This window comes from Lutra lutra, chromosome 8 (genome assembly GCF_902655055.1).
Source record: "Lutra lutra chromosome 8, mLutLut1.2, whole genome shotgun sequence".
In the NCBI taxonomy this organism is placed as follows: Eukaryota; Metazoa; Chordata; class Mammalia; order Carnivora; family Mustelidae; genus Lutra; species Lutra lutra.
The window spans coordinates 31,504,495-31,517,140 of record NC_062285.1 but is presented as its reverse complement, the minus strand read 5'-3'; the positions used below and the strand labels follow the sequence as shown (position 1 = coordinate 31,517,140).

The 12,646-nt window shown below is 35.0% G+C and overlaps 1 protein-coding gene across 20 annotated transcripts in view; it reads left to right on the top strand.

The window, feature by feature from the left end:
• The window catches only part of PARD3 (par-3 family cell polarity regulator), a 651,514-nt gene that overhangs the window by 387,105 nt on the left and 251,763 nt on the right, over positions 1–12,646 (top strand). For 12 of the 20 annotated variants that reach the window (XM_047740436.1, XM_047740434.1, XM_047740432.1 and 9 more), the window contains 3 exons: positions 2,432–2,571; positions 4,935–5,063; positions 7,384–7,422. In XM_047740436.1, the coding sequence (XP_047596392.1) occupies positions 2,432–2,571; positions 4,935–5,063; positions 7,384–7,422 (308 nt within the window). The remainder of the gene's footprint in view (positions 1–2,431; positions 2,572–4,934; positions 5,064–7,383; positions 7,423–12,646) is intronic. The other 8 variants (XM_047740438.1, XM_047740440.1, XM_047740435.1 and 5 more) reach the window with 1 other exon arrangement.

Below are 12,646 nucleotides of genomic sequence, written 5' to 3'. Positions count from 1 at the left end.
TTAAAAGAGGCATTCTTTCAAATGCAGAAATTAACAGTTTATTTTAGTAGCATTTTAAAAGATAGGTTACACTGACATAGCTAATTGAGAAAGACTGTGCTCAATCATCAAGATCAGAAAAGTGGAAACTGGTTTTCTTTTAAACATTTTTTCTGACTTTTGAGTATCCTCATAGCTCAATCTTGATTTTAATTTACTAGGAGAATGTGTGACGAAAGGCAGAAACCAACCGTGCATTGTCAATACTTACAAATACTTTATATGAAAAATAAATTTATGATACGTAAGAGTGAAGAATGCTGATTCTCTTTGATTAGTACTGAAGACAGTTATTTTCATAATAATGATTGTATGAGAATTGAACCAGCTTTCATTGTAGCTAACAGATAAGATTTTTACCAGTTACAGTTGTTACATGTAACATTTTTAATGAAGTACATGAAAAACATAGGGTGTGTCCATGTTGAACTTTAAGCAAAGTTCAGAGTGAGCTGACATGCTTTGAATGACGTTCTTTCATAAACTGAGATCAGTTCTATGTGCTAAATGGAGAAGACTTCATGATAATGATTCGTAGGCATAGTTTAGGAAGCATAATTTAGGAAACATGACAAAATAGAATAGCCCTTCTGTACTTGCTTTCATAATTATGATTTCTTAATATTTATTGCCATTGTCCATTCTCAGATACCCTGCTCTTTTATAGAAATTAGCTTTTTAATAAAGTCAGAGGAGAAGGTCAGTAATCTGTTTCAGTCAGTGCAAAATGTTTTGTTGGCTTTGCTAAATGAAAATTGATATCTATTTATCTTTCTTTTAAAGGTCATTGCCTGAACTTTTAGCTTACAGATTTAGGGGTTATTGCTGATATTTTAATAGTATTGAGGTTCATATAACAATCAGTCTTTGTAGTTCATAAAAATTAATATTGCAAAAGGAGAATAATTTAGAATTCTTTCTTAATAAATGTTATTGCAAGTCATTAGAGTTTCATGAAAGCACAGAGACATATGGAAAACTCCCAGCAGAATAATTAGGAAAATTTCATATAGACAAGATGCTATTCAAGTCTTCAGCACAGAAGACTCAAGAAATTAACAATCCAGGCATATTAAACTGATTTCAGACTCAAAGTAAATGAATGTTTTGTTTGAACTTGAGAATATATACGGTAGGTTTTGCTACAGGTGTAATTCTGGGGTGTTTTCTTCATATCAACTTTATACTTCTTCTTTAACCCACATTTTCATTCATAGTTACTTGCCCATATTTATTTACTTACAGATTTATACTCTTGCTTCTAGTTTTGTACTGAGTGCTGCATCAAATTAATGTATCCTTTCATAGATTTTTCACCTTTATGTAACCCTCTCTTCTTCCCACATGAACAAGTATTTGTCCTACTGTCATTTTGACTGAAATGGAACCTAAGATCCTAAAGAGTAATTTTTTAAAAAGCTCTGATAGAAATTAATCATTAGTAGAAGTGTTATAAAAATGCTGTGATTCATTAGAAATTTGTTATAGTCTTGACATTTTTTTCTTGGCTCATTTTGGCTTGTTGTGTGTCAGTTCTAATAACATGTAACTGTTTTCTATACTGCATCACACTTACGAGTGCCTGTCAAGAAAGCTGCTGAAGAACCTAAAATTGAAATTATGCAGACCAGCACAGTGATCTGTAAATGCCTTATTGATTTTAGTATCTTTAAACATAATATCATGGTCCTTACACTTGGTAGCGACGATATGAGGAGGTGTCTTCCCTGGATAATTTGCCTTTGTTTTTTAATTTTTTATTTATTTTTTATTTTTACAATTTGATTTTTTGGTTGAGAAATATACATGTTAAGATTTAGGTAAATAGAAGAGAACTAGACAACTATAATATGGTTCATCCTATCAGTAAATTGTTCTAATTACAGTATTGGGAGGTTCTGTTATCTAGAAAAATCTCTTTTTTCGCTATTTCTTTTCTGTCTTCCTGACCATTTTCTCTTTCCTTGCTCCTTCTCCTACCCTTTAAATCTGGATACCATGATTACACAATATTAATTGATATTTGAGGTACTATGGGTTTTAACAGAATTTTTTTCCACATGGAGATACTAAGTTTATTTCACATCAAACATTTTGACCAATCTAAAAACTTTTGACAGTCATATTGGTTTACTACCTTTCATCTGTCTTGGACTAGATTCCCATTTCTTCTTAAAGAATTTTGGTATATAGCCATTTAAACCTTCCCTGATTTAGTCTGTCTTGGGAGAGCTATTCAGACTTCGAAAGTATTGAAAGCAATGTAGGCCATTGTGAAAATTACAAAATGTCCAGCTGAGGAAGAGAATAACAAATCCTTTCTGTAGCATACACCTATGAAATTCAGGGTATCTCATTTTATTTATGTTTTCTGTTGTCGTTCTCTGTGTAGGTACAGAAGGCTTGGGATTCAGCATCACCTCCCGAGATGTAACGATAGGTGCCTCAGCTCCAATTTATGTGAAAAACATCCTCCCAAGAGGGGCTGCCATCCAGGATGGCCGCCTCAAGGCAGGAGATAGACTTATAGAGGTGAGTGCCTTCTCTAAGTCGAAAGTTCCATAATTCTCAAGAACTTCCATTTTTAGGGGCCAGTTCTTTTTCACCTCTTCATAAATATGAAGTTAAATTATATATGTTAGAAGTGTGCATCATAAAGCAGTGTATTTCTGCTTTACTTCCACTTGTTTCCATGTAATTTGATGAGAAATATCTTCTCATTGAGTGTACTCATAAATTTTTAGTTACTCAGACATTCGGTTTATGAGGTAACATAACATTTCTCATTATGTAAGTACAGTGTCTGTTAGGTTCTATTTCTAGATGGCTTCAAATTTATGTCTGGCAATATAGAAATGATATCTACTTTGTAATCAGAACAGAGACAAACGAAGTAAATGAAAACAGTGTGTCTTGATGAGAGGAAATTTTGAAATGGCAGCATGAAGAATGAATTGAGACATAAAAATCAGATGTCAGAAAAAAAAAATTTCCTTTCTGTACCTCATGAGTTTCGGTTCATTGGTCTTTGAGGCCATCTCAGATATAGATAAACATACCTAGACATTTCTGTGTGTGTGATTGCTTATGTATGTAGAAGTAAAAGGAAGAAAGATTGAGAAAAATAGATTAGTTGCTTTTCTTAGTGTTTTCTTCGGAAAAAAAGTGTCTGTATTTTTAGCAGCAGATACCGCCTTTCTTAATTATTAACTAGTATTCAAACACTAATGTTAAACTACATTTTTGTGGCATTACCCTTTCTTCTTTACTCGTAGCTTCATATGTGGTTTCAAATTCCCTAGATCAAGCTCTCCTAAAGATTTCTTGAGAAGTAATAGAGCAGAGGATTGCCTTCCAGATTTTTCTATGGCTACATATTGGGCCTAGATTTCTTAAATCTTGCTCTTTTCCTTTGTGTCTTGTTCTTGTGATACCATTTTTTAAAGGGGCACTGGTAGAGGCTAACTAGAAGGAAAGATTCGAGTATAAATTATGTTTAGAGTGTTGTTTCCAGAAAGGGCCACTTGTCCTTGGGGCATAAATTGAGTAGTATTGGGCCAAGTTTGCTGTTATAGCTTGTTTTATGTAGTAGGAGGCTTAGCTGGGACTTGAATGTAGTTGTCTTTGCCTCTGAGTCCAAAAATTTCTGTCCTCCTCTTTCTGGCACCAGCCCCACTTTCTCTTTCCTCCCATAATTACTTTACTTTCAACACATTACAAAGGCTTTTGTTTTTCTTTTTGAGCAGTGAGAAGAGCCTAAAACCTCTGTTTCTTCAGAGTTAGGCTCTATTTTCTGTAGCTATCTTCTTTATTTGAAACTACATTTTCACACATCTTAAACCTAACTTTCTAGTATCTGTAGTTGCATCGACACAACGTCAACAGTTTTATGGGCAGTTTTTCTGAGCATCTATATATTTGGAAGTGTACTTAAAGTATCAAGTCACTCTTTTTTTTTTTTTTTTAATCTAGAAATTTTTCCTTTCTTTGAACCTGTTACTAATCAGTTTTGTGCAATCACTTAAATAGTAGTACACTGAGCAGTAGAAGTTGGTTTTTAGTGGAGATGGAAAGTTCCCAAAACGTATTTTAACTATAGGGTGATTTTGATATCACAATTTAAATAATATACTTTATTGCCGTGGACAAAATGTTATTTTTCTCTAAAGTGAATACTATCAAATAGGTTTTAAAAGAAATCTTCACTCTTATTTTTTTTAAATATATAGTGCTTTCTGATAATGTTATTATTCCTCCTAAAGGTAAAAATAATGAGATTCCCCAGAAATTGGTTATTTCAAATCTCTCTCTCTCTCTCTTTTTTTTGGTAGGATTCTCTTAAAAATATTGAAAAATATTGAGGTATTACTACCTCAAAATACTGCTACTCCTCCACAAATATTATTATTTTGCACTCTTCTTTAATGTGTGTCTTTAGGGATAAAAATTGTCTTTATAAGTTTCAGTAAAATTTCATTGAAAGTTTTACCAAAATACTTTTAGTGTGTTTCTTCTCTAATAGCAACACCTTTTGGTTTGGGTGTAAGATAATCTATGATATATAAGGCCATCAAGATAAAGCCATTAAGTTTTGTGTTAACATAATAATTTAGATATATTTGTTTATTACTGGTTATTTGTTAATACTCTGGTGGCTGTAGCTTTTGGCTTACTAATAAGCGCTAAAAGATTTCCTACTTCCTGTCTCATTTCTAGATACCTAGGTTATGTTTCCTTATTAGCTACAACAGCCTGATGGTTGCCAGATCATGGCAGAATTTCCCACGAAATGCGCTGTGCTCTGTAGGAGACATGGTACATTCTAGGATGTGTGTCCTTTCTTCTGTCATATGTTTGCACAGCATTGCAGCTGAAAACTTTTTATTTGTTTTTAGGTAAATGGAGTAGATTTAGCAGGCAAATCCCAAGAGGAAGTCGTTTCCCTGTTGCGAAGCACCAAGATGGAAGGGACTGTGAGCCTCCTGGTCTTTCGCCAAGAAGATGTCTTCCACCCAAGGGAACTGGTGTGTAAATTTAGAGCAGATGCAAGATTTCTGATGCACGCGAGCCAGGGATCTGGGCTAGCCACCTGATGGCCAATGTTCATCAATACACTTTCTAAATAGTTTCTATATTTTATATTTCTTTTAGCTTTAACTTAGCATAAGCATTCTTTTCTTATATTCGCTCAGTTTTGAAGATAGATATCCATAATACTGAGGGTAGGGGTATTTAAAAATCAAAATTGCAAGGATATTTTCTAGGACAGCAAATGTTTATTAGTGAACGCTTTCAGATGGACTGATTGAATACAGAGACGTTGATTATTTCATAACTGTCACTTCAAAGGCTGTTGTTGAAAACTTGCCATCTTCTCCACTGCATACGACAAATGTTCATATTTCAGATTTTCATAGTAATCTAGCTAAGCCAAGTAAAGCTTCTTGCTTACTGTTGTATGAAAAGGAATACCTTAATTGGAGTATTAACGATTGAAAGGAAGGAGACCTGAGTGGTAATAAGCCCCATGGCTGTTAATTACTAATATTGACATTATTTGAAATGACATAGATGAAATTAAAAGGCATTTGTGTATAGTTCATTTTATTTTTTAAATGTGCATCAATATGTCTAAATATAAGAGGTATTTACATAGTATTGGTGTGAATGAAATATGTATACTAAGTTGACACAGTTTGAATGTTTTTCTGCTAGAAGTGCCAGGTTTCATTTATTATGTAAAAACAACATAGTTGGAGGAATCGCTTTTATCTTTTGATGTGGTAAGAAAGTTGTTTTATTTCCAGCACAAGTGGGATTTTAAATATTTCAAAACAGATTTTAGTTGGGCCATTTTAGAGCATTTGACATCTCTTTCAGTCCGCTTTTAGCTTTAAGCAACAATTAATTCGTATATACTGGAGTGGCAAGGTTTTAGGGGCACAGTTCCCAGACTTGTTCTAGTGCCCTAAATCTCTTAGGCTAATATTTCAAGGTGGATGTGTCATGGTTAATAAAATTTTCCTTTTGTTGTGAGCCAGATATGTTTGAGTGTAGGAATACCCCATCCCCTGGTTGCACAAATTTACTGTCATTTCATGGAATTTCCGATTGTGGTAGGAAAGCATTGCCGAATGTTTTAAGTAGATTTTGAAAATTATAAAAACGTCTTTATTTCTATTTTAAAACGTTGAATGCATTATTTCCCAATTTAAATTCGGTTTTCCCTTTTCCCCCCACTGTTATCCAATTTCGTGCTTCAAATGCCACCTGATCCTAAATCTGGAGATGTCTCTATTAAATTGTAAATGAGCCCTTAAAAAAAAAAAATACTAAGCTTTAGATGTGATTTGATGAAGCCTTAATTCTTCCTCAGTATATCTTAGCCTGGGTAATACTTAGCATCATCAGATTGCCAGAGCTTCGACACTGCTCGTCAGCAGCCCTTCCCAGACTCCGTGCCAGCATCTAGCCAGCTTAAGGTTATTCAGGTTCTTCTTGTCCAATTTTGATCTTCCAGGCTTCTGTTTTCCCCTTCTGCTGCCTAGTTTTTTCTCCTTGGTTATTTAATTTATTGCTTGTGAGCTTTTCATTAAGGAGTGAGCCAGTAGGCCGTCAGTCTATTATTCATGTTGCAGCTGCTTTTTAAGATTTCAAAGACTGAAATTCTGAAAACTTAAAGGGGAGGGGGTGCATTTTAAATGATCTTTGAATCCAATTAACAAAACTCTTTTCCTCTGTTTGGGGTCTCTGTGTTTCAGTTCTCTGTCTAAAACAAAATACTGTTACCAGTACGTGCCTCTTTTATAAATCAACCTTTTAAATATCTATGTAATTAAAGCAACTCTATAATATGTGAGAAAAATTCACATTTCTGTGTAATATTTTAAAGTATAATGCTTGTAGTTCAGACTGTGGTTCAGACTTATTATCTAGTGTAGCTATCAAATTATAATGTACCTTATAACTTAGATGTAGTTGGGGAATTAAAAAAAAAAAAAACCAAAATTAGAAACAGTGCCATGAATAGAGAGCCTAGTCTGGTGACATTTGTTTTCCTCCAAATAATAAAGTCATGATATACTGTGAGTGAGCAAGTAAAAATTTACATCAGAAACTTTCCTTAAAACACACACACACACACACACACACAGAAGATAATATAACCACATCAGTGAAAGTTTGGAAGACGGAGTCGTACATCATCCATAATATAATCACCCTCTGTATATTTCATGGGTTTTAAGAACCAACAAAATTTCCTTTAAAGTCAAGCTTTGTGTCCCTGTGTGTTGAAGATGGCTTTGGTCAGTCTGTATTTATATTTTTCTTCAATTCTTCTAGAATGCAGAGCCAAGCCAGATGCAGATTCCAAAAGAAACGGTAAGAGCTTTGTCTTTTGCAGGGTACAGAGATGTTGGAAAGATAAATGGAACTAACTTCTGACTAATTAAATATGAAGTTACTTGTCCTCCCTTTTCCTGGCTCATAATAGATACTACGTAGGTTCATTAAATTCCAAAGTGGTCTCATCTTAAGCTGACTTATTGCTATTACCACAGATGGAGAATGTTTCGTGATTACTTTTGGATAGATAGGGATGGAAGAGAGGGAGACAATAGAGTAGTTTCCTGTCACCTTCACAGTAAGAGGGACCGAAAGTTGGTAAGTGTAGTAGTTTGACATAAATATAAAAGGCTTTATGAGTTGTGAAATGTTATATTTTAAGTGGCTACAAAGGAAAAAAAAAGTGAAAAAGAAAACTTGATTCAGGTACAGGAAAATAGGGAGGCCTGAAAGCACAGTAATAGTGTATCATATGCAGGAAAAATAAAGTGATATGTCAGTAATTAGGCACAACATATTAGTTGTCATAATAACTTATAGTTATTATAAGTATTTTATTATGAGTTATTATAGCACATTCTAATGGAGTGATTTCTCTTAATAAAAGTAACTGCTCACAGCTTCGATTAAAATGCAAACTTAGTTGTGTCCTGTTAAAGAGACAAATTCTAATACAGACCAGAAATAAAGGAGTAAGTTGAGTTCTAACAGGCTGTGCTAATGTAATAAAAATAAGAATTGCAGTGTTAGCGTATCAGTCTCTGAAAAATACGGTTTTAATGTGGAGGCTCAGCATGGGGTGAAAAGAGAGGGTGTTTTATATTGACATACAATATCCAGTAGAAATTCTAATAGTCTCGATTCTTTATACATCAAACAACAAGGCATAAAAACACATCCCAGACTCTTATAAGTAGTGGGAAAATTTAACAACCATATCTACAGTGGGTGATGCTAGTATGTATTTTTCTAAAAATTGTCATATTAGGTGGACAAAAATTAGAATATAAAGAATTTGAATAACATACTTAATAGGTTTGGTTTCTCTTTCCACATTTATGGACAGCTTTGAACCTAATAAATAAAATGTTATTTTAAAATATTCCATAATTATAAACATGGGTGACAAATCAGACCTCAGGAAAATCGGGTAAACAGTCTTGAGAATATTATTATACATTCATAAGTATGGGTTGTAGAAAATTTATGGTCTTAATTTTTGTTCATAAAAAACGTTGGGCAATGATAACTAATCAAAATCAAAATGGTATTTGCGTATGTGTATGGTGGATAGTTTGGAAGGGAAGGGGAAATTAGATCGATTTTTAGAGAATTTAAACTGGGCACAAGTGTGATTCATAGTATTTTATAGGTCATAATGATAGCAAAATATACTGTAAAGCCAAAATACTTAAGGTAGCATGATATTTTTATGGGAATAGATGAAGAGAACACTTGAACACATTAACAATGATAGACCTGATGTATATATATATGCATGCATGTTAAAGGCGGCATTTCCAAATAGTTGTAAAGCATGGTTTATTTCACGTTTAAAATAATTAGCCATTCAGTTTAAAAAGTTAGATTTCTTTTTCTCACCATACACCAAAATAAATCTCAATTGGTTCTGGAATTAAACCTTAAAATTATGAAAATATATTAAGAAAAAAGTATGCAAGAAATAAAAATATAAATAAATAAATAAATAAATAAATTTTTTAAAATGTGAAAAATCTCTGTTAACTTTGGATAGTAAATGCCTGGCCAAGCATGGCAAAACCAAGATGTTCATTAGATAAATAGATTTAGATTTGTCTATAGAAAGTTTTTGTATAGTAATAACCATACTGTAATATAGTGAAAAGATAAATGCTAAATGGGGGAAGTATTCTGCACTGTGACCCTTGGTGAATAACTCCCCCTTTATTGTTGGGATCTCATCCTATAGCTTTTAGGAAAACAGAATGATTTCCCACATAAAGTACAGTTGACCGTGAATAAGGGTTTGAACTGTGTGGGCCCACTTATATGTGAATTTTTTTTTTTTTTTTGATAGAAACAGTACCTTATTGTAAATGTAGTTTTCTCTTTGACTTTCCTCATAATGTTTTCTTTTCTTTAGCTTATTTTAATGTAAGAGTACAACAAATAATACATTTAATGTAGAAAATATGTGTTAACCAACTGTTTATGTTATCAGTAAGGCTGTTAGTACAGTTTATGGGGAGTCAAAAGTTATATGAGGATTTTCTACTATGTGAGGGGTCAGTGCCCATAATTAGCACCTGTTGAAGTCCAGGACAACGTGAGCTAGAAGATCATGATATAAGCTCTAAAGATAGGCATGTTCTTTCAAAACATTTAGGCTGTCCTGGTGAGGAAATTGATGATTAGCCCTGACCTTTTCAATCGCTGAGGGTAAGAAGTGGCATTGGCTTTAAATGCCATATTCCACTGAGAATTCCAAGGTCCATTTCAGCCCACTACCTATACCCAGTAGCCTCCTGTGTTCATGAGAAAATTTGTTCAGCAAATGACAATTCAGTCATCTTAACAAAAGGAGAAATATACATATGTATGTGTATCTGATTTCTGATTACAAATGGAAATTTTTTCTGATGAGAATTTTTTCAAGCTCAGTCAGAAATCAGTTTGGTTTTTTTCTAAATATTTTCTTTTTTGTTTCTTTTTTGTTGTTGTTTTTGTTTACCTGTTTTTAATATGTCCTCTCACATCTACCTCTGTTTTGCTCTTCCTCTGTATATAATAGAATGCCATTTGGGTTGTTAAAGGCTTCATGTTGGGCGCCTGGGTAGCTCAGTCCTTAAACGTCTGCCTTTGGTTCAGGTCATGATCCCAGGGTGCTGGGATGGAGCCCTCGCCAGGCTCCCTGCTGGGCGGGAAGACTGCTTCTCCCTCTCCCACTCTTCCTGCTTGTGTTCCCTCTCTTGCTGTCTCTCTGTCAAATAAATAAATAAAATCTTAAAAAAATAAATAAAGGCTTCATGTTACATTTATAATTAAAAAAAATGACTTCCTGGGTCTCTGCCTCTCATTGTACCTTTTGAGGGCAAGTCATTAAATTTATTCAAGTCTTGAAATTCTCTGATATTATTTAAACTTTTAGGTAATTGTAAGCACCTTGAGAATATATATGTCATAAAAGTCAATTAATTTGTTTATTTGGTTGATTATTACAATGACCCATAACTGATTTCATCTGAGAAATTGAAAACACATCATTAAGATATACGAATAAGTTCAATGACTAGTAGACCTCTTGAATATATTAGATGGAAGCTTCCTGTACATCTTCTAAATATTATCTTAATTAATAAGAGCGGGAGATTGTAGCTGGGGCAAAAGGGTGCCAGAGCATCTAGTTTTTGGGGTCCAAACAGACCCGTTTCAGCTACTTGCTGCTGACAGGATCCGGAGGCAGAGAAACGAATGGTAAGTAAACAAGAAAAGAATTTATTTCAATGAGGCCAACACTGGAAAGACAGTGGACTAATAATATCTCAAAGACTGTCTTCAAAGTGCTGAAAATACTTCCAGATTTGTAGAAGGAGAATGTGGAGCAAAGGTTGGTACGCACACATATTGCCACGTGAGCTGGGGAGACTTGGGCTCTGAGTCTTCAACCCAGTCTGTCCCCAAAATCACCCAAATCTTTAAGTCTTGTTAGGAGAAAGAATTACAGGACAGACACAACACAGCAGGCCAGAGACAGAAGCTAGAATGTTTGTTCAAGTGAGAGTACACTCTCCAGATGTGAGAAGGCCAGTGAGTGAGCTCATGACCCTGGGGTAGGGTCCTTTATTGTCCTTTATTGACAGTTGTGGAATATTCACTACTTGGGTATGGATTTCTTGGAAGCTGGTTTTGAGCCTTTTCTTCCTTATTTGGGCAGGGGTTTCCAGCCTACTTTGTCAGCCATCTTGGGCCTGTCTGGTTTGACCTAGGTTCTTGTGATTCTGTTCTGGAGTGTTGCCAGGACACGCCTCTGACTTTCTCAGTAGCTGGCCATGACTTTCTTTTGCTTGGCCTCCAGTCCTCCTGTTAGAACCTAACTGACTGCCTCTAGCACATACAGGCGGGCAGTGAATGTCAGGTTGATCATTGTCTTGGACACTTGGGTGACTCAGGGGAGTCCTTATTGCCTGAGGGGGGTAGATTTAGCTCCCATCATGGTGTGCTTTGCTGGCAGGGTCTTTGCCTGAGTTAAGAAGTAAACTGAAAAGAAGAACTTAATCCACTAGAAAGTACAGATTGAGGTCAAAATGGAAATAGTTGAAGTCCTCTTTCAAGATTAGAAATTCTGGTTTCAAATTACCCATTCAAAATTGGACAGATAGCCAAATTATTTACCACAGGCTCACCACCACTTGCTCCATGTCCTGAACAAGGTCCTTTGCCTTTGAGAAGTTTATTCCCTTAATATAATGCATCTTGTGTGGGTGTCCTGGTAGGACAAGACAATACATGGGGTACTAGTCAGTGGTGCCCAGAAAAACAGAACTAATAGGATATGTGCATATACAAGAAGAGATTTAGTATAATAGTTGGGATCGCGTGATTGTTGAGGCCACCGAGTCCCCATCTGCGGTGTGGGTCAGCAGGCTGCAGACCCCAGAGAGCCAGTGTAGCAGATAAAGTCTGAAGTCAGTTAGCTGGAGAATATCCTCTTCCTCAGGGAGGATGTCTTTCTCTTTTATTTGGCCTATAACTGATTGAATGAGGCCTGCCCACGTTGTGGAGGGCAATCTGTTTATTCAGGGTTCATCAGTTTAAATATGAATCTCATTCAAAAACATCCTGTGAGTTGACATATCAAATTAGCATCACAGTGAGGCGTAGTGCATTTACCTGCTGGCTATAAGGCCTTGACTTACCAAAGTGCCATTTTCTTCCTTGGCTTCAAATAGGCCTAATGCACATCTGCTTAGAAAGTCCCCAAAAGAACACTTGAGTAGGATCCATGTCAAAATACGATTTGATGTTAAACATTTTTCGGGGTCATGACATAAAAGTAGGCCTTTAGAAAATAATATGGTTTAGAGATGATAGGAGAGCACAGAGATAAGATAAGCTTAAATGTCTTGAATTCAAAATGCATTCCCAAAAGAGTTAGTGGATTCTCCTCTGGGAAATGGAGGGATACACTGGGGAGTCTTTGAGAACCTCCTGGAAGATCAGGAGGTATCTTGATAGGGTAACTTCAGAGGATTTAGTCTTGATTTAGAGATTTAATGAG